The sequence below is a fragment of the Protopterus annectens genome, chromosome 5.part0 (assembly GCF_019279795.1).
Source record: "Protopterus annectens isolate FY-2018-M chromosome 5.part0, PAN1.0, whole genome shotgun sequence".
Taxonomy (NCBI): domain Eukaryota; kingdom Metazoa; phylum Chordata; order Ceratodontiformes; family Protopteridae; genus Protopterus; species Protopterus annectens.
In genome coordinates, this window is record NC_056735.1 from 1181751003 (window position 1) to 1181768933 (window position 17931).

The 17931-nt window shown below is 37.4% G+C and overlaps 1 protein-coding gene across 1 annotated transcript in view; it reads left to right on the plus strand.

The window, feature by feature from the left end:
* Nucleotides 1-17931, plus strand: part of LOC122801587 (allantoinase, mitochondrial-like) — a 371450-nt gene that overhangs the window by 138419 nt on the left and 215100 nt on the right. The window contains exon 4 of the mRNA XM_044071048.1: nt 14238-14352. Within this exon, the coding sequence (XP_043926983.1) occupies nt 14238-14352 (115 nt within the window). The remainder of the gene's footprint in view (nt 1-14237; nt 14353-17931) is intronic.

The window sequence follows — 17931 nt, forward strand, 5'->3', positions numbered from 1 at the left end:
TCAAGGATGCTACACCATTTCCTCTATGCTATAGCATGTGGGGAATATATGTGGTTTCCTTGTACCATAGAGACGAGACCCAACACCATGTAGGACTTTTACAACATAGCCCATTTCCCTGAGGTACTGGGAGTCATAGACTATACCTACTTTGAAATAACAGCCCAACTTGATGAAGTGGGACAAAGGTACATTAACCATAAAAGTTTACCATTCCATCAACTGTCATGTGATCTGTAATGCACAGGGTATAATCTACAATGTGCCTGCAGGCTACCCAGACAGTACCCATGACTCCCACTTATGATGCAGATATGACTTGTGTCAGTGGTTTGTTAAGGGCAATTTTCCCCTGGGATAAGCAACTTTTTAGCAATGCCAGATATGCCCTGAGGCCATTCTTGCTAACAGCCATCAGAAATCCACAGACTTTAGCAGACATTAGGTGCAACAATTTCCTGTCATAAAACTGGATTATCGCAAAGCATGTGTTTAACCTGGTGAAGGCCGGCTTTTGCTGCCTGGATGTATCTGGTGGTAATTTGCAGTATGACACTGGCACATGTACCAGGACATTTTATGTATGCTCTACTTCACATAACATCCTGTTGAAGAAACATTTGCAGCAGGGAGGAACATGCCTCACCATACCAGGCAGTTGAGGATATGCATAAGGAGACTAGAATGGAAGTGTTGTCAGCAGTAGAAGGTCATGCCAAGGGCAGACTCAGTACACAGTGGCACTGGCTATGAGACAGCAGCTTACTCATAACTGTAGACCAGATTAAAGCATATACAGAGCAATAAAAGTGCTGCATGCAAACCCACAACTAGACTGTTCTCACCCATGCATATACTAGCTACACAATGTATTAGGTACAGGCTGCCCAAGTAACAAACTAAGAGAGCAGGGCACAGCTATCATCACTTTCACAGATGGGGGGACACAGACTGCATTGTCTTCCACAAGGAAATTAATGTATGTATGATGTAATGAATGTATGCATGATATAATTAATGTATGCATGATGTAAAAGCAATTACGTTTGTGTGAGCCAGGAGGAGGGTATTGTTACTGTGTGTGTGTGTGTGTGTGTGTGTGTGTGTGTGTGTGTGTGTGTGTGTGTGTGTGTGTGTGTGTGTGTGTGTGTGTGCGTGTGTGTGTGTGTGTGTGTGTGTGTGTGTGTGTGTGTGTGTGTGTGTGTGTGTGTGTGTGTATGTGTGTCTGTGTGCATAGAAGAGGGTATTGGAGATGTATGTTTGTATATGTCTAATGGGACATAGCCTCAGCAGATGATCCTACACTGTGCTGAGTTAAAAATGATATTCCAGAGCATCCACAGGAGATGCATGGGCAATCCATGTATGTCCGTGTCCACAACAGCTCCCTCTCCTCTGTGGGTGCACGTGCACTAACAAGCACTTGCCTAGAAGTAGGTGTGAGTAATGAATAAGAGCAATGGCTCATACCAGTCTTGTTTATTGCATGAGCTATACGAGCTATCATGGATATCAACATCTGACCCTACGAGCTATTATGGATATCAACATCTGACCCTTCTCAGCCCAACATCAGATGGTGGGATGGAAGTTGTGGCATGGTGTGTGCAACAAATAGACCTCCCTTGCCAGTCTTGGCCCTCAACACTTGAGGTAGAAGTGGAGTGGTCACATGACATGACATGTACCTGGCCTGCATCCTGTGAGCAGTGGGGACCTGAGTTGCAATATTACCTGTGGAACATGTCCTGTATGTCACACATATGAATCATGCAATCCAACGAGGCAGCACACATGGCCTGTATAACAAGTACCATCTCAGCAAAGATTGAGGTGATCATAGCCTGTGCCTCTATGATGAACCTGCACATTTGCTGGATCATGGACATTGAGACAGATAGATCTGATGGGGGGCAGGGCACTACTCAAGCCATTTACAGTCAACAGCATGCTGACCACCCTGTCCTTCACATGCTTACTTCTGCATCTGGGATGCATTCCACAGGCACAGAGGCCATGTCCACTGACTGGGAAGGAGGTCTGGATTCCATATTCCTTGAGTTCAACACAGCCACCATGCACCATTAAGCATGTCACATTTTTGTTGCTATTATTGTCACAGTGGTCTCCAAAATTAGGCAGTGGTATATCCACAGAGGAGGAGAAGATAGTATGTCACCTATGAAGACACTAAAGAAAAATGCCTCAAATAAGTAAGACTTATCACCTGTACATTAATCCCAGTGAATGAATGCTAAATACCACATATAGTTGTAGGACATAATAAGCTAGACCTTACCTTGTACACCTGATCTTCTGCTTTGAAGCTCTGATGTTCCTATATATCAAAAGAAGCAAAGTTTAGTGATGTGCGATACAGGACATGTTTATCCAGTATGCAGTAATCTAAAAACATCATAGATACACACCAGGGGCATCTTTGATGGCAATTCTTGTAGCCTGTTGCAGTTCTACCCCAATATTCAGAACCCCTTAATGGACTACTGATGACTCTTCTCCCCCATGCAGAGAGGGAAGAAACTCCCTTATGTTAATTATTGGTGGTTTGGCTGTCAGGCTGCCTCCTGTCATCCTAAGTTCCTGTGCCAGGCAGGCAGCCTACTCTATCACATGATGAATCCTGTTGGTGGCCCAGTGTCTGACCTGCAGGTAGTTCCTGTTCTTACCACTGTCACCACTGATATCGATAATTGCATCCTACAAGACAAGTTAGATTAATCATGGTTGATCATCTATAGACTATGGAGATGGAGAGCTCGTTACACAATCTCATTGTTTAAAATTGAGATTACACTTATAAGGCTTTCATGTACCAGGCAAAATGCTGTGTGAGGAAAGGCTAAGATATATGAGGATACAGAAACAAGTGCATACTATTCTCTGTGGTGCTGGTAGGTGACTGAATATATGGGTCTACTTCATGGATCGAAATTTCACAACATCGAATCACTGATCTGTGAAGAGCAGATGATTGAAGTTGTGAAATATTGAACCTTGTGAAGGGAGATCGCCATACAATGCAGAGTGGGAAATTTACCATTTTGTTCACTGTAGTGTGATGTCAGAGTTGGCATATTTAAGTAGCAGGGCATGGGGGATGCAGGAGGGCTTACACCCCTGCAAAAACATGAAATAAGAAGTTTTCACTTGTTATTTATTTATTTATTTTTTACAGTTTGATATTTTACAACTTCTGTCCTTTGGTCTTCAATGATCAAAGGTTCAATGTTTGATGTTTGATGTTGTGAAATTTTGATCCTTTGAAGTAAACCCATATATATATATATATATATATATATATATATATATATATATATATATATATATATATATACGTATATAAAGTGTGTGTGTGTGTGTGTGTGTGTGTTCCTTATAACATAAAAACCTGCATAACCATAGTCACTGTTCATATAACTTTGTAATGTTATCCCCCCCCCCCAAAGTGAGAAAGTAGCCAGTATACATGCCATGTTGAGCCTGCAATTGATAGCAGCAACAGGTAAGGGCCTCCATTTAAAATCTGCAACTGAAGTTTCTTATATAGGTGCCTGCTGTATCCGTACCAACACAGACCGTAGGTAGTGAAAGGAACATAACATGTATAAAGGCAGACTGCCTGCAGGCACAGAATGTATGCCTCACCTAGTGGGAGACAGCTGAATGTTTCAGTTACATGTTGTTCCACACAACCATACAAATATATTCTGTGTTTCCTGACCTACAGGGTTGTCACTTCCCAGATTAGTGACATTATGCAGTTTGTGGGTATTATAGTACACTCTGTAAAGCAGCTAGCAACAAGCAGTCACACTACATACATAACTTATAATAATCATCTCCACCATAGGTATACCATAGTTTACATACACCTGAGGTACATCATGCTACTCTATACAGGTATCCCCCCAGGAAAACTTTCATCACAGACTTCCAGTGTGGCATACATATGGGAATAAATGCAGGACTGCAACTAAAATAATCATGGCTTACTCATATTTTGGCCTTTAAAAAATACCTGTACACAGAGTTACACAAGAATAGTGGACATACCTGGCACTTGCAGAAGTTTATTTTAGCTTAACTTCTACAATGACACTGTACATGTTATTCCCAAAACATATGCTTTGTAGCTTTAATGCTGAATTGCTCATCCAGTTCAGGCTGTTTGACCCACATAACTGCTTTTGATCCACACACTCACAATGGCACTTTACTTCAGCTGTAATTTACAAATGGCACCACTCTTTTCATGCAGCACATTGCCCAGGCAGTTTTACAAAACAGTACCTGCTCAAGGCAGACGATATAAGTGAAAAGTTGTAAAAGTTCAAGTTTACCTTTCAAACCAGAACTGTAACTTCTGTTACAGACAGGTTGTGTACCTGTGACAGCAAAGTTTTCAGTTGCCCACCAGGAATCTTTTGTAGCGCAATGAGGCTGTCCACTGCATTCAGGGTTTATATTGCACAAATTTGGAGCTCTCAGCTCAGTAGGTATGCTAATGATGCCCTAACTCATGAATGTTGCTGAATCAATCTTTCACATCATTCTTGTGGACATAGTCATGCAAAGAGGTTCTCCTGGTTTTGTGCACCTGCACAAGCAACTGTGGGTACATGGCAGGTCCATAACTTCAACAGGGAAAGTTTGCATCATATGTTAGTGTTGCAGTCAGTGGGGGGTCCTAAAGAGTAAAGCTGCTCTCAAATACTCACATCACTCAGGTAATAAACACCTTTTATGTCATTTGTCACACCTTTATGCGACCATGATATTCTAACATTTTTGCACCAAATAGTGCACCATCACAGGTCATGCTAGTGAGATGACCTGTTGTACAGCATGATGAAAAAATGAACATGTATCTATCTACCTGTCTATCTATTTAGTTACTTAGTTATGTACACTTTGTTAATCTCGTTAGTCCCACCATACCTTTCATCTGTTCAGATTTTTGCAGAATGCACCAGATTTTTCCTCATGTTTTTGGTCTGTTCCTCATAAAATCTATGGTTCTCAGACAAATCACTGAGGACTGAAATCCCTAAATATTAATATACATTTGAGTTTCAGAGTTCATATGCTTTAGAAAATGCATGCTAACACAAATCATGCTATTCTAACAACTTTCTAAGTTTATAAAACCAATATTTAAAATTTGTCCCTATTTTTGGCATTGTCCCCCATTATTTTAGACTTTTTCCAGGTTTCTTGTGCTAAGAGGTTGAGAGGTATGGGTCTCACTAGGAGTATGGCCTCTCTTCAAGGGAGACCAGAGGTTGTATTTGTACTGACTAGGGGAAATTTAGCAAGGGCACCAGGTAACTTCCCCTGCTATTTCTGGTTAGCATTTTTGCTGTAGAGATGGTAAAGAGGGGAGTAGGTGGTGGCTGTATCCATAACGTTTTTGTGTCACTACAGCAACCCTAGTTTGTGGTATGTTTTCTTGATAGAATTATGTATGTGAAGATCAAAGGTATGTTTGTTGTTTATTGTTATCCTTAACAATTTGGCATATGAAACTACTTCAATTTCAGTGTTATTTAGGGAATATATCTTAAAGTCAGATGAAAGTGGTCTAGGTGTAAAAAGTAGGAGTTTTGTTTTGCTGGATTAAGGAATAGTTATGCACTATTAAGCCAGGACTAAATGGAGGAGAAGATAGTTCTGGTTATTTGTCTAAGGTGTGCTATATTGTTGAAAGAGGAGATGAGGGTTGAGTCATCAATGAACTGGATTATGGAGTTTGATAGGAAGCAGTATAGAGGTTGTTTATAAAGATATTAAAAATGAGGGAACCAAGAATGGACCCTTGTGGCAGTCCTATTTTGTTAGTTAGATATTGTGAGAAACAGCCTTGTCATTTTATGCATTATTGTCTATCAGAAAGATAGCTGGTGAACGATTGTTGAGAGGGAAGAGAAAGACCTTGGGAAGAAAGTTGCTGTAAGAGTTTGGCGAGTGAGACAGTGTTGAAAGCCTTAGAAAGGTCAAGAAATATTGCTGATGCTACTTGGCTAGAGTTTCTTGCTTTCTTAATTGTGCCCATGAAGGATACTAATGCAGTTGTTGTACCATATGCTGGTCTACAGCTGTGTTGGATGAGTGTAAGTAAATTGTTGTGCATAAGCTGGTCAAGGAGTTGTTTGTATACCCATTTTTCTAACAGTTTGGAAAGAGGAGATAGGAAGGCAATGGGTCAGAAGTTGGTTAATTCATTAGATTTTCCCTCTTTGTGTAATGGGGTTATGATAGATCTTTTCCAAAGGAAGGGGACATGAGATTCTATGATGGATCTATTGATGAGAATACCAACAGGATAGGCAATTGCATCAGCAGCAATTTTAAAGTATTCGGAAGGAAGGTTGTCAGCAGAAAGAGAACAACATTTTAATTTGTGCAGTAGTTTGTATATAAAATTGTGTGGATAATGATTGTGACTCATTTACAGGAAGGTGGTGTGGATATTGATACTTTATACGGAATAATTAATGAAGAAGATCCTTCAGACAACAGTGCAATTTCATGGTTGGATATTGTTGAAGGACATTTTCCTGAGAGTGATGTTGGCAGCACAGAGAAGAAAGATGTTTAAGTTGTAAAGAATACACAGTAGGAAGATTATACAGATGAAGTGATAAAATGGAGCAGAAGTAATGCAGAAATATGCGAGTGAAAATGTTCAGAAGATAAATAAAAAAACATATGTGCTGCTGCTGCTTTGAAAAGTGCCAGTGATACTCAAACATGTTTGTAGAGTATTTTCTGATAAAAATAGGCCACTGATTTATCTTGAATCTAAAACTGAAGAACCAATTGACAGATACTTTGTGTGGGATAAAATTGTTGTACTGCTTGTTTTGTGCCCAATGATGTTTGTGCGTGTATACATATAGGTACTGAGACATTTTGTGAAATAACTTTTAAATCCTTTATGTTGGTGTAGAAACTTGTTTTCCGCTTGTGATGCTAAATCTTTTTGTTCAGCATGGAATCTTTTTCTTGGTTAAAGGGATCAATGTCATTTTGAAAAGTAACCTGAAAGTTCAATCTAGAACCTCAGAAATTACTGAGGATGAGCTTAGATTGTTCCTCTTGATGACTGTAGAAAAACTGATGATATAAAAAATGTGTTGATGAAAGAAGAATATAGAATGGGAGCTGGGATGCGACTGCATGTTTAGACAGGAAAGGTAAAGTTTTACATCTGCTAAGTATTATTATTGTTAATGGTGGGGGTAGGAATGCTCAGGTATTGGGAAGGGAACAGTCCAAAACATGTTTTCATTATGGGTCTAGTGAGCATTTTATAAATGAATTTAGTAAACATAAATGTTTTCCATGCAGAACAACTGGACATGTTGGAAATTGCAAAATGTTCTGTTGAAAATGCAGTGGATCAAAGCATTTCTGGTTTGATCGGTTGCATGTTGAGGAAAATACGGTTGTTAATGAAAATGAAAATGGTGATATAGAATCTGAGAATGTTGTACAAGATACCATGTTTATGTCAGGTGACGATAAGGAGGTTACATCTGTTTATAGTACTGATGTTCCAAACCAGTATGATCATTATGTTTAAAAGAAGGGGCAGAGGAGAAGGGCAGTATGTCCTATGTGGACCAACTCAGGCCGCTGTCGCTGTGCTCAGTATCCTACAGACTGCTGGGGATGACCCATGTCTGGCATGAGAGGCATCCTCTGACCCAGTACTGATGGATTTGCTGCACATCAGCAGCAGGTCAAATAGCATTGGAAGTGCATGGCCTTGGGATCTCGACCTCTTCTGCTACATCAGCAGAACAGTTTGGAGGGCTGGGTGTGCCTCATGGGAGACACCACTGCATTGGAGCAGACTCTCCATCTATATAGGGAAGGGCTTGTCCCTTTCCATATTTGAGTATGGCTTGGATCTATGGGTGAGAAACACAAATTTACACCAGAACTATCCCCTGTGCTACTAATGGACAGAAGCAGCTCTTAAATGCTTTATCGTATAAATGGTTTCCCTCAAATTATCTGTGGTATGATCTCAGTTATTCTAATTAAGGGTAATATATAATTATCAGTCATGGGATGGGGAAAGGACAATCTAATACTAAATGGGATAAGTTAATTCAAGCACCAAAAGGGAAGATGGCAGGTTTGGACTGACCCACAAGGCCAGCTAGCCTAGTTCTTACCTATGTACCTATGAAGAAGAAACTGATAAAGGTTTTATTAGGAAAACAGTTCAGAAAACAAAATAAAATTACTATAAAAACTGTTAAAAAGGGAAAGGCTTAGTTTAAAGGTAATTCCTTTGAAAGTTAACCGTTAACAGTCTAATAAACAATACAATGAGAATATGCATTTTGACTCGGTGTCAAGAACAAAAGTATGATGTCATATATTTGCAAGATGATAGATGTCTTAATGAAACTCAGAAAAAGCAAACTGAGTTTATTTGGGAGAAGAAATAAAATGAGTTTATTGAGGAAGATTTATGTTCTGGGATTAGTTTTTTTTTGTTAAAAAATAGGAATACATATTTTTGATTTTATTATTATTATTTTTTCAGATAGATGTGTGGTATATAATGTAAGAGAATTTAAAATATGGAGGTTAATTGGAATATACACTTACACACAGGTGGAAAAAGAGAAACATTTTGAAAAGGTTAAAATGTTTTGCCAAATGTGGATGCAATAGCTATGGGTGATTTTAATTATAATGTCAGAAAAGTAACAGTTAAATAGGTATAAAATATTGTTACATGTAAACAAATGATTAAATGTTGGTAGCTGCAGGTGGGACAGAAAAGGAATTTTACTTACAAAGAGGTGTTTTTAGAATCAAAATTGATTATGTTCTTTTTTCAGATGGTTTAAAGATAGAAAAAGTGAAACTATGAAGTTTAGTTTTCCAATTATGTGCCTAAAAATAGAAGTTATAAATATGAAGAAATGCATTGGAGATGGAAAAGGAATTAAGAGAAAACTAAGGTATGAGAATACATTGAATGGGTATAAAAAAGTTTAAGCAGTAACACAGAGTGAAATGATGGGTAAAAAGGGGGTAAAAATATCAGGAAAAAATGTTAGAAATGAATACTTTAATACATATAAAAATGTTCTGCAAGTCAAATGAGAGGCGGTATCTCCTTTTTTTGGGGAAAAAGGGTTAAGAATGATGACAGCAGAATTATGTGTATTAATAAGGCAGAAAGGGATGTAATCTATGATGTGGAGGGCATTTTGGAAGAAGTAACAAGATATTTTTCAAATTTGTGTAAAGACATGGGTATTCCTACAGCATAAAAATGGAATGTTAAAAAATAAAGGAGGCTGTGGCAGAAAATGGTGCCAAAAGTGTTCATTTGAAGGATCTTAATGATATTCTAAAGGAAGTAAAGAAAATAAGTATTCCAGGACCTGAAGGAAAGGGATATGATTTTTTTTATTAAAATACAGAAAGAAAAATTGTTTTCTGTGTCAATTTTATATAAAAAGGTGAGATAATTTTTATCAAAAACTGGAGGCCTTTAACATTAAATTATATGGAAATTAGTAATTAATGAACATTGTACAAAAATTAGGAAGGGTTTAAATAGAAAACTTGAAGAAAGAATGTGTGGAGTTGAAGGAAGAGAAAATAAACATATGATGATTATTGAAATGAAAGTTATAAATGTATTTATTGGCATTTGATTACTGGGAAAGTCTAACTGAGTAGAAGCCCATTTTCAGCAAAGGCCTAGGGAGAAAAGCTCAAAAAATAATTTATAGTATTGTATATGAAGGAAATGAGTCAAAAATAATAGCATGCAATGTAGAAAAAGCATGTGACAATATGTGTCATAGAAAATATTGGAAACTGTGTCTCAGTATGAAATACAGGGAAAACATTATAAATTTGGTAAGGTCTATTTATTTAAAATTTTAAAATAATGTATTGAATAGTGGATGATTTATTAATGAAATACATATTCAAAGGGTTTAAGAGAGACATTGTTTGCACTTGTAATGAATGCTGTGATTAAAACAAAAAAGAAGGCATATGGGGACAGCAAAAATTTGGAAGGATGTTGAAATTCCAATTTATATGGCAAATGCAGATAAGTTTATCTGTAATAGCTAATGGGAGAGGTTGGATTACAAAAGCATGGCTTGAAATAGAAGAATGTTTGTGTATGGTTGATAAAGGTTTTGGAGATACTGTTAAGATTGTAGTGATTTATTTTATAGGCACAGTTTAATATTTTAAGAATAAAATTTAGAAATGGATATAAAATTAAAAGATCATGGGAAGTTATTATAGTTTGAGATTAAGAATACTATAAAGATGTGGAAATATTTTGAATTATTACATAGGAAAAGGTATATTTACTTCATTCGTACATTTTAGGTAAATTAGGATATTTAGGAAGTGTTTACCTTTTCCCAATATGTATCAAAATTATTTGACATTATTTTTTTGTTTGTTTTATATGGAGATCGAAGCTCAACCCTGTTAGAAGTTTTATACTGTAAGATAAGTGAGGGCGAATTAGATAAATCCCATTGTCTATTAGGTTCATTACATTTGTTTTGGGTCTTAAGAAAATTAATGATAAAAAGGTATGTGATGGAAAGATAACATGAGAACTTTATAAGAAAGTACAGCAAAGAAGTAAAACATGAAACATATTTACATAGGGAGGGAAAAGAATATTATGAAACAATGAAAAGATGGACTATAATGTGGTATGAAATAAAGAGTTCTCAGAAGGAATGGTACAGGGGTATTATGAAAATATTCTATTATGTGAAATCATGGGAAGTAAAAAGAGAAAAGATAAAGAAAGTAAAGAAAGAAAAAAGTATGACAAGATTTAGAGATGATTTTCAAATGCAAGATTTATTATGGAGATTAGGGATAGAAAATTTGCCAGTTAAAAGGGGAAATGTGTAATCAAATGCAAGGCAGAATGTGTAGAATATGTAATGTTAAACAGACTATGGATCATTTCTTTTAAATGTGTAGTAGAACAAAAAAGTATAGAGCTTATCTGAAAAATAATTCAATTGCATTGCTTTTTTGAATTTGACCATGAGCATGATTGCACATGGATTCTATAGCGGTTTTAATGTTACAAAAGCTGATTTATTGGATAAGTTGCTTATAACGGCAATATGCATTGTTTGGAATATGAGAAGTCAAGAATTGCTAGTTAATCAAATTTGGTAAAACAAAAAAAAGGAGGTGAAGACTTCGGAGCTAGTATTCAGGAAAATAAACTTTATTTAGCTCTTTCATCATTGGTACAGTAGGACTTCTTCAGAACAAAAAAATCATGACCCCAACTCGGTTGTTTTCTATGGTCCATTACTCGATTAATCAAGCATCCCAAACCAATCACCATGGAGACTATTTAAAGCAATACTACATCTTCCACTAAAAACTAAATAAATATATGTAGAAACAAATAAAAATATTACTCAGGCACAAATTCAACAAGCCATAAAATAACATACTTGTATTTGCAGTTGAATATTTTCGGCAATAAAGACTAACCTTGCAAGGCACTATGACATTAGACACAACCAGTAAATGAATATCTCTGAAAATGAATGGTAGTCAGTCTTCTGTAATTGATCGCTGCTGAGGTGTATCTGACTCCTGTGGTGACCCCAGGAACAGAACAGAAGTAAGTTGCCAAACGTTTATCTTATGTCATATGCACATGTCACATGTGTACCTACTAACAATTTAGAGTCACCAAACCTCTTACTGCATGCATGTCTTTGGTATGAGGGAGGAAATTGGAGTACCCAGAGAACACCTACATGAACAAAGGAAGGACATGCAGATTCCACACTGAAGATACTCCAGCAGTTTTCTGGAATAACATGGTATAAATTCTGTCTCAAATCATTTAACCCTGTGACAAAATTAAACGTCTGATAGCCCACTGTTTAATTTTGTCAGGATACACTGATACATTATCCGTAACATGTAGTTCAGGTATGTCCAGATCTCTAGGCTTTTATTTCTTAGAAAATGGGTCCCATTTCTTAATGAGAGTAAATTATTGTGTTCGAGCAATACCTTTCATGAAGTAATTTAAATGTTATTGTATTCTAGTAATAGTATTGCCCTGGCAGATATAGAAATCTATTTTGTTTTATGTAGCACTACAAAGTGTTGGCCATTAATCTGTGCTAGGTGTACAAACTTAAGAATTTTACTCTCAGTAGTTTGAAGAAAGGAGCTATTTGGGGGGAAATCAATATGGTAATATGAACCACATTTTCAAGTCTTGTGAAAAGGATATATATTGCAATTACTTTTATTGCTTTCACAGTAATAGTGCTGTTTTATATTATACTTTATAGTGATGAAATACATTACAAAGATGGATTATGGTGTAGATACTAAATAACAGGTGTCGGACAGGACTCAGACAAAGATATCCTAATTTCTTTACACTGCAAAATGGAAATTCATTTGGCTCCTTAATTGTTCAAGAAATAGATGTGGGCACTCTTTGAGCTGTATTAAATACCACTGTGGCCTTTTATTGTATTTATAGCTCATTTGTTATTGATGAGAAAGTTCTAGAAAGTACTAAAGTCATTCTGCAGCTCCTTATATAATGATTTGGGATTATTGTGTGATCTTGTAATAACTGTAGTATACATTATAAGTGTGAACAATCCCTGGTGAGGTCAGTTATAAATAGTGGAAAAAGCAGAGGTCCAGGAACCAACCTCTGTGGAATACCTTTGGTAATAGTACCTGACAGTCAAGCTTCTTAAAAGCCTGTAAGTCACAAGATTGACAATAAAACCTCTGACTCTACTGCTGATTCAGAGACAACAAGTGAGTTTTGTAATACATATGACAGACGTAGGACAGTCCCAGTCAACAACACAAAGAAGTACTCTGCTATGTAATTAGATTCAACAAGGTCGCAATGTGGCCAGGGCAAGCACTGATTTTTTTTTTTTTTTTAACTGCACATCATCATAACGTGAACTACCACAAAAATACTAAAGTAATACAAGAAAATAAAGTTCATGTTAAAACACAGTTACTTATCACAATGAAAAGATACATTCTTGGATATGCATATTTGTTTACAAAGTTCACAGGATCATAGGAGTTCCAAGGCAATGAAATCATGAGACCATATATGCCTTGCCAACCTTTACCCTCGTGGTGTACCTCCTGCTTCCAATAAAATGAAGAGTTCAAGCCAGGGAAAAATTTGAGGGTGCCCCTCCAATCATCTAGGTTGTTTTTAACATCTATGGGTGTAGTTTATTACAGAAAAAAAGTGAAAATTGCTTAATGGATCTTACATTCTGTTGAGTTTTGTTTGTATCTTAGTGGACATTTATGCCTATAGATTTGGTGTTGGTTGAGCTGCTGATCTTACACAGATGCAAGAGGTCCAGTAGGGCTGATTCTATAAGCAACCAGACTTTAAGACGTAGATTGCTGTAAAAAAGACTATAGGAGATATAGTACAGAGATAGAGCTTTATGTCTGTCTCAGTATCCAAGGGTCTTTAGGCCATTAAACTTTCTAGTCTGGAGATATTGGGGCCTTTGTAATTGGGCTCTACATCTGGAGAGGTACACACCAACGGAGGTATTGTATTTGATAACTGGTTTAATTAAAACCAAGTGTAGAGGGATAATAACATCATCTAACCTGGACAAGATGCCTTTAGTTATTTTACTGAACTAAATAGGAGGATTTTCCAACATTTGATGATAGATAGTAGTCATAAGAGAGGGATCTGTCAACTAAGGTGCCAAGATCTCTGATTGTTGTATCAGTTTGGAGTGGGGTGGCAGCTATGTTACAGGCTGTGGCAAAAGTTCTTTTTTTTTTCAAACACAATGCTATACTTTTTTTGCATTTAGTTTTAGCCTTTCATCAGTGCACCATTAGTTTGTGAGATTAAAGTCTCAATGTAGGGCTGCTGTATCAAGGAGTGACTTGACAGTTATGCCCAACTTGCAGTTATCAGCAACTTTTGTTAGCACTAGTTATGTTCCCTCTCTTACTGATTTCTTCAGATGGTCCTGACTATGAATAAGTGATCATGCAGGCTCCATGACTATGCTTTACAAAATCACAAAGATCCCATCAGTAGGAATATTGTTTCATTGTGTGTTTTTTTCCTTCACTTACCATTTAATGTTCTATAAAGTTAATCTTTTTACATTTCTAATCTCCAGGAATAGTATCCCTCCTACAACCACCCTCGAGAACTTTGATACTAAGTTGGAAGCTGCTGAGGACAACTGCTTTGTTGATGTGGCCTTTTGGGGAGGTGTCATCCCTGGAAACCAGGTATGCCTACACATATACATATTTTATACAAAAAAAAAAACATATGTAACATTGTTTCAGTTGCTTATTTCAAGTCTGAGTATGGATGTGAGTGTGTGTGTGTGTGTGTGTGTGTGTGTGTGTGTGTGTGTGTGTGTGTGTGTGTGTGTGTGTGTGTGTGTGTGTGTGCGTGTGTGCGTGTGTGTGTGTGTGTGTGTGTTTAGACAGATTGATCACAAACATACTAATTGGTTAGTCAAACTTGCCAGTAGATACTTTACATTTACACTTGTGGATGGCTGATCTGAAATTGCTCCAAAAAGAGGGCATGCCTATAACTGGCACAGGGACAATGCTTTCATATTAAATGCAAAAAGTAGTGTTGTTAAATATGGTAAACAAAACAATTACGAATCCTACTACACAGATGAAATACCCCTTCAAAAGAGCTCCTTCATCAGAAATCTGTTCATCTATATGGATAATTCATGCCTCGACAGTAGTTTGAAATATTTTATTTGTCCCAGTTTATTCATAGGATAATCTCCTGCAGATCCAAAGAAGTCACATTTCTCCCATCCTCATCTCTCATCAGAATTAAATACAGTTCTCCCTTTGGCAAGTACTTGTCTATATTGCTTAGCTCAGGATATGCAGAGATTCCTAACAAAATAAAGATCCCTGGCTTCAAGGCTAATAGAAACACGCTGCTCAGTTCTGTTTGAGATGAGGAGTGTTTAGGTGGATAAAGACAGGTAAACCACAGACCATGTAGTTTGGCCCACAGTGGGTGATGAACTAATTGGACATCTTTAGCTTCAGGACAACAAGCAGAAGGTAAGCACTAGAGAAACTAAATAACAAAGCCCAAACAGATGGTGCTTGAAACAGACAAAAACAACAGTCATTCCTGATAATTAAGTGAAGGCCAATATTTTCTCAATGTGTCTGCCAGGACAATCCCCAAAGTGATAGAATACTCTGATATGGGCAGTTTGCTCAACAATAACATTTCTATAAATAGCTATAAATAACAGTTATGGTTCTTTGATAACTATGGGAGAAAACATTCTTATTTCTCCTTTATTTATTATTGCTTAACTGAATAACTGAAATGATCCAAAGATCCTTTTCAGCCACAGCCTGGCAAAAGGCATAGATTAATACAAAATATGCTGTAATTTGATGTGACTAGTGCATTTAATAAATTTTAATTATCTCAGCATAAAATAACTTGGTTTGAGTAATCTGTATTTTATCCACAGGCAGGGAATTGTATAGCATAATGACAGAGCTCAAGTAGTCCTACAAACACACCAAACATACTGTGGGTAAACTATGACTTACCCACATCTTGGCATACTTTATCATTATTAAATAATAACTAGGCCTAGGCTTTTTAAGTTTTACTGCAATTCAGTTATCACCCAATAAAACTTCTCTGTCACTGTTGCTAATGTTTATTTTTTTTAATTATTTTTATGTTTAATTTTCTTTATATTTTCTTTGTATTTTATATATTTATTTGCCATTGGTGATGGTGGATTTGTTATTTTTCTTGTGTGTGTGTGTGTGTGTGTGTGTGTGTGTGTGTGTGTGTGTGTGTGTGTGTGTGTGTGTGTGTGTGTGTGTGTGTGTGTGTGAGGTTTGCTTAACTGAACATGCAGAAATGTTTGGGTTTTCTTCATTTTATTCTTTGATTTTCTACGTGTTCATATATGATGGTGAATTAATTCTATTCTCCTGCCATTCTTTGAAATGCAATATCCTTGCATGTTCATATGTCTGTTTTTTTGGACATGGCTGGGTTAAAGTGTCACACCCATGGCTCATGTTCATACATATATTATCGTTTTACTTTACTTTTTCCACATTTGTGACTTGTGACTTAGGTCACGCTTATTGCCACTGCTGCATTTTGTGTCCAGTCATCAATTTATTGGATGGGGGAAGGATCGTCTATCAAAAGAGTGAGTTTGCAAAAATAGATGATTCACTTTTTAGCTTTTTTATCTGGGGTTTGTTTTTAATTTAATATTTTATTTTTTTCACTGCTTACTATTGATTTTATAATAATAGCTGTTCACTTTTAATTTTCAGTAGTTGCTCTGATTTCTGACTGTATTCAACTAACAAATTAATGTGTGACATGTTATTTTACCTTCTGTCTAGGGTGTCATGAACTCAGCTGGGAGGTGAACCTTGTAATTGTATATCCCAGCTTTCATTTTTGATTTTCCACTTATCCATGTCAGAGTTACGGAGGACTCAGAACCTGTCCTGACACTCAGTTGATTTAAGATACTGAAACTTGGAAAGGGCACCAAACCTTTGCAAGACACAGGCACACTCACTTGCACATGACATCCATCAACAGCATGCATAGGATGTGGGAGAAATATTGTGTAATGTTGACTAAATCTAACAAATTATCCTTAATTTTGAACTGTAAAATGCCAGAGAGAACAGAAAAAACAGCACAACCAACCAAACCAGTGTAGGAGAAATTTAATAAAAGTTTTAGCGCTTTCATCAGGCTTACAACAATGACTTCATCAGAAACTGGTTCTATAGATCAGTGAACATGTATGCAGATGTTCATCGTGCATACAGCTGCAGTCATAACAGATGGGTTCTCCTGCCATCAGGCGGGTCCTCGGTCGGCCGAATTCCAAAGTCTAGGTCCGGCGTCAGTTGTCGTCGCTTCTTCCCTGACGTCAGTGAGACAGGGGTATAAAGGAACCAGCCGACGCCATTTTCTTCAGTCTTTCTTGCCGCGTGGTGCCCGAAGCAGAAGCAGTTCGCAAGTGCCGGTTGGCCAGCTCCTGAAATTATGAATATTTTGAAACCGAAGTCTTCTTGAAAGCTAAGTACCCCATTGGGGAATCTTTTCTTGCCTCAGACCGATGTCAGACAAAGTTAATAATTATATTTCTTGTGGGAAGCAAATACCGCATAAGGATTTCCATTCCCTCTGTACACCTTGTTTAGGCCCGGACCACGATGTCTCAGTCTGTCGCTTTTGTGCTACATTTAACAAACGCACCATTAAGCGTCGGGCAGAGTTCGCCCAGCATTATTTTGGAAAAGCATTTAACTATATCATGTCATCGGATACTCCGACTCCAGTTTTGTCTAAAAAACACAAGGACCAACACACGAGGTCCGCGGCCTCTACCGACACCACGCCAAAGCCGGCTACACGTGGTCCGGTTCTCAGCGAGGCGCCTACGCAGCCCCTGACTACCGACGACACTACATTGGCAGTGTCTCCTGTGCCCGAGGTCGCAGGCTCCTCGGCCCACACCCCAACTACAGATACAGAAGCCACTCTTGGCGTTGACCCTCAAAATGTGGACAGGTCTACCTCCACTCTAGATGTAGTCAGACCTTCTTCTTCTTTCTCCATCAAGGCTTTCACTAAGTCTAAAGCAGCCATGCACTCTAAGAGACAAGCTACTCAGGGCCCATCTATAGGCCCCATGCCTAAAAAGCAGATACTTAAAATGGCTGAGGATTTAATTACTCTTATCAGGGGTTCTCAACCCCCACCGGACAAAAGGCCCAGAGTGGAGGGAGAATCCCCCTCCTCTGATCAGG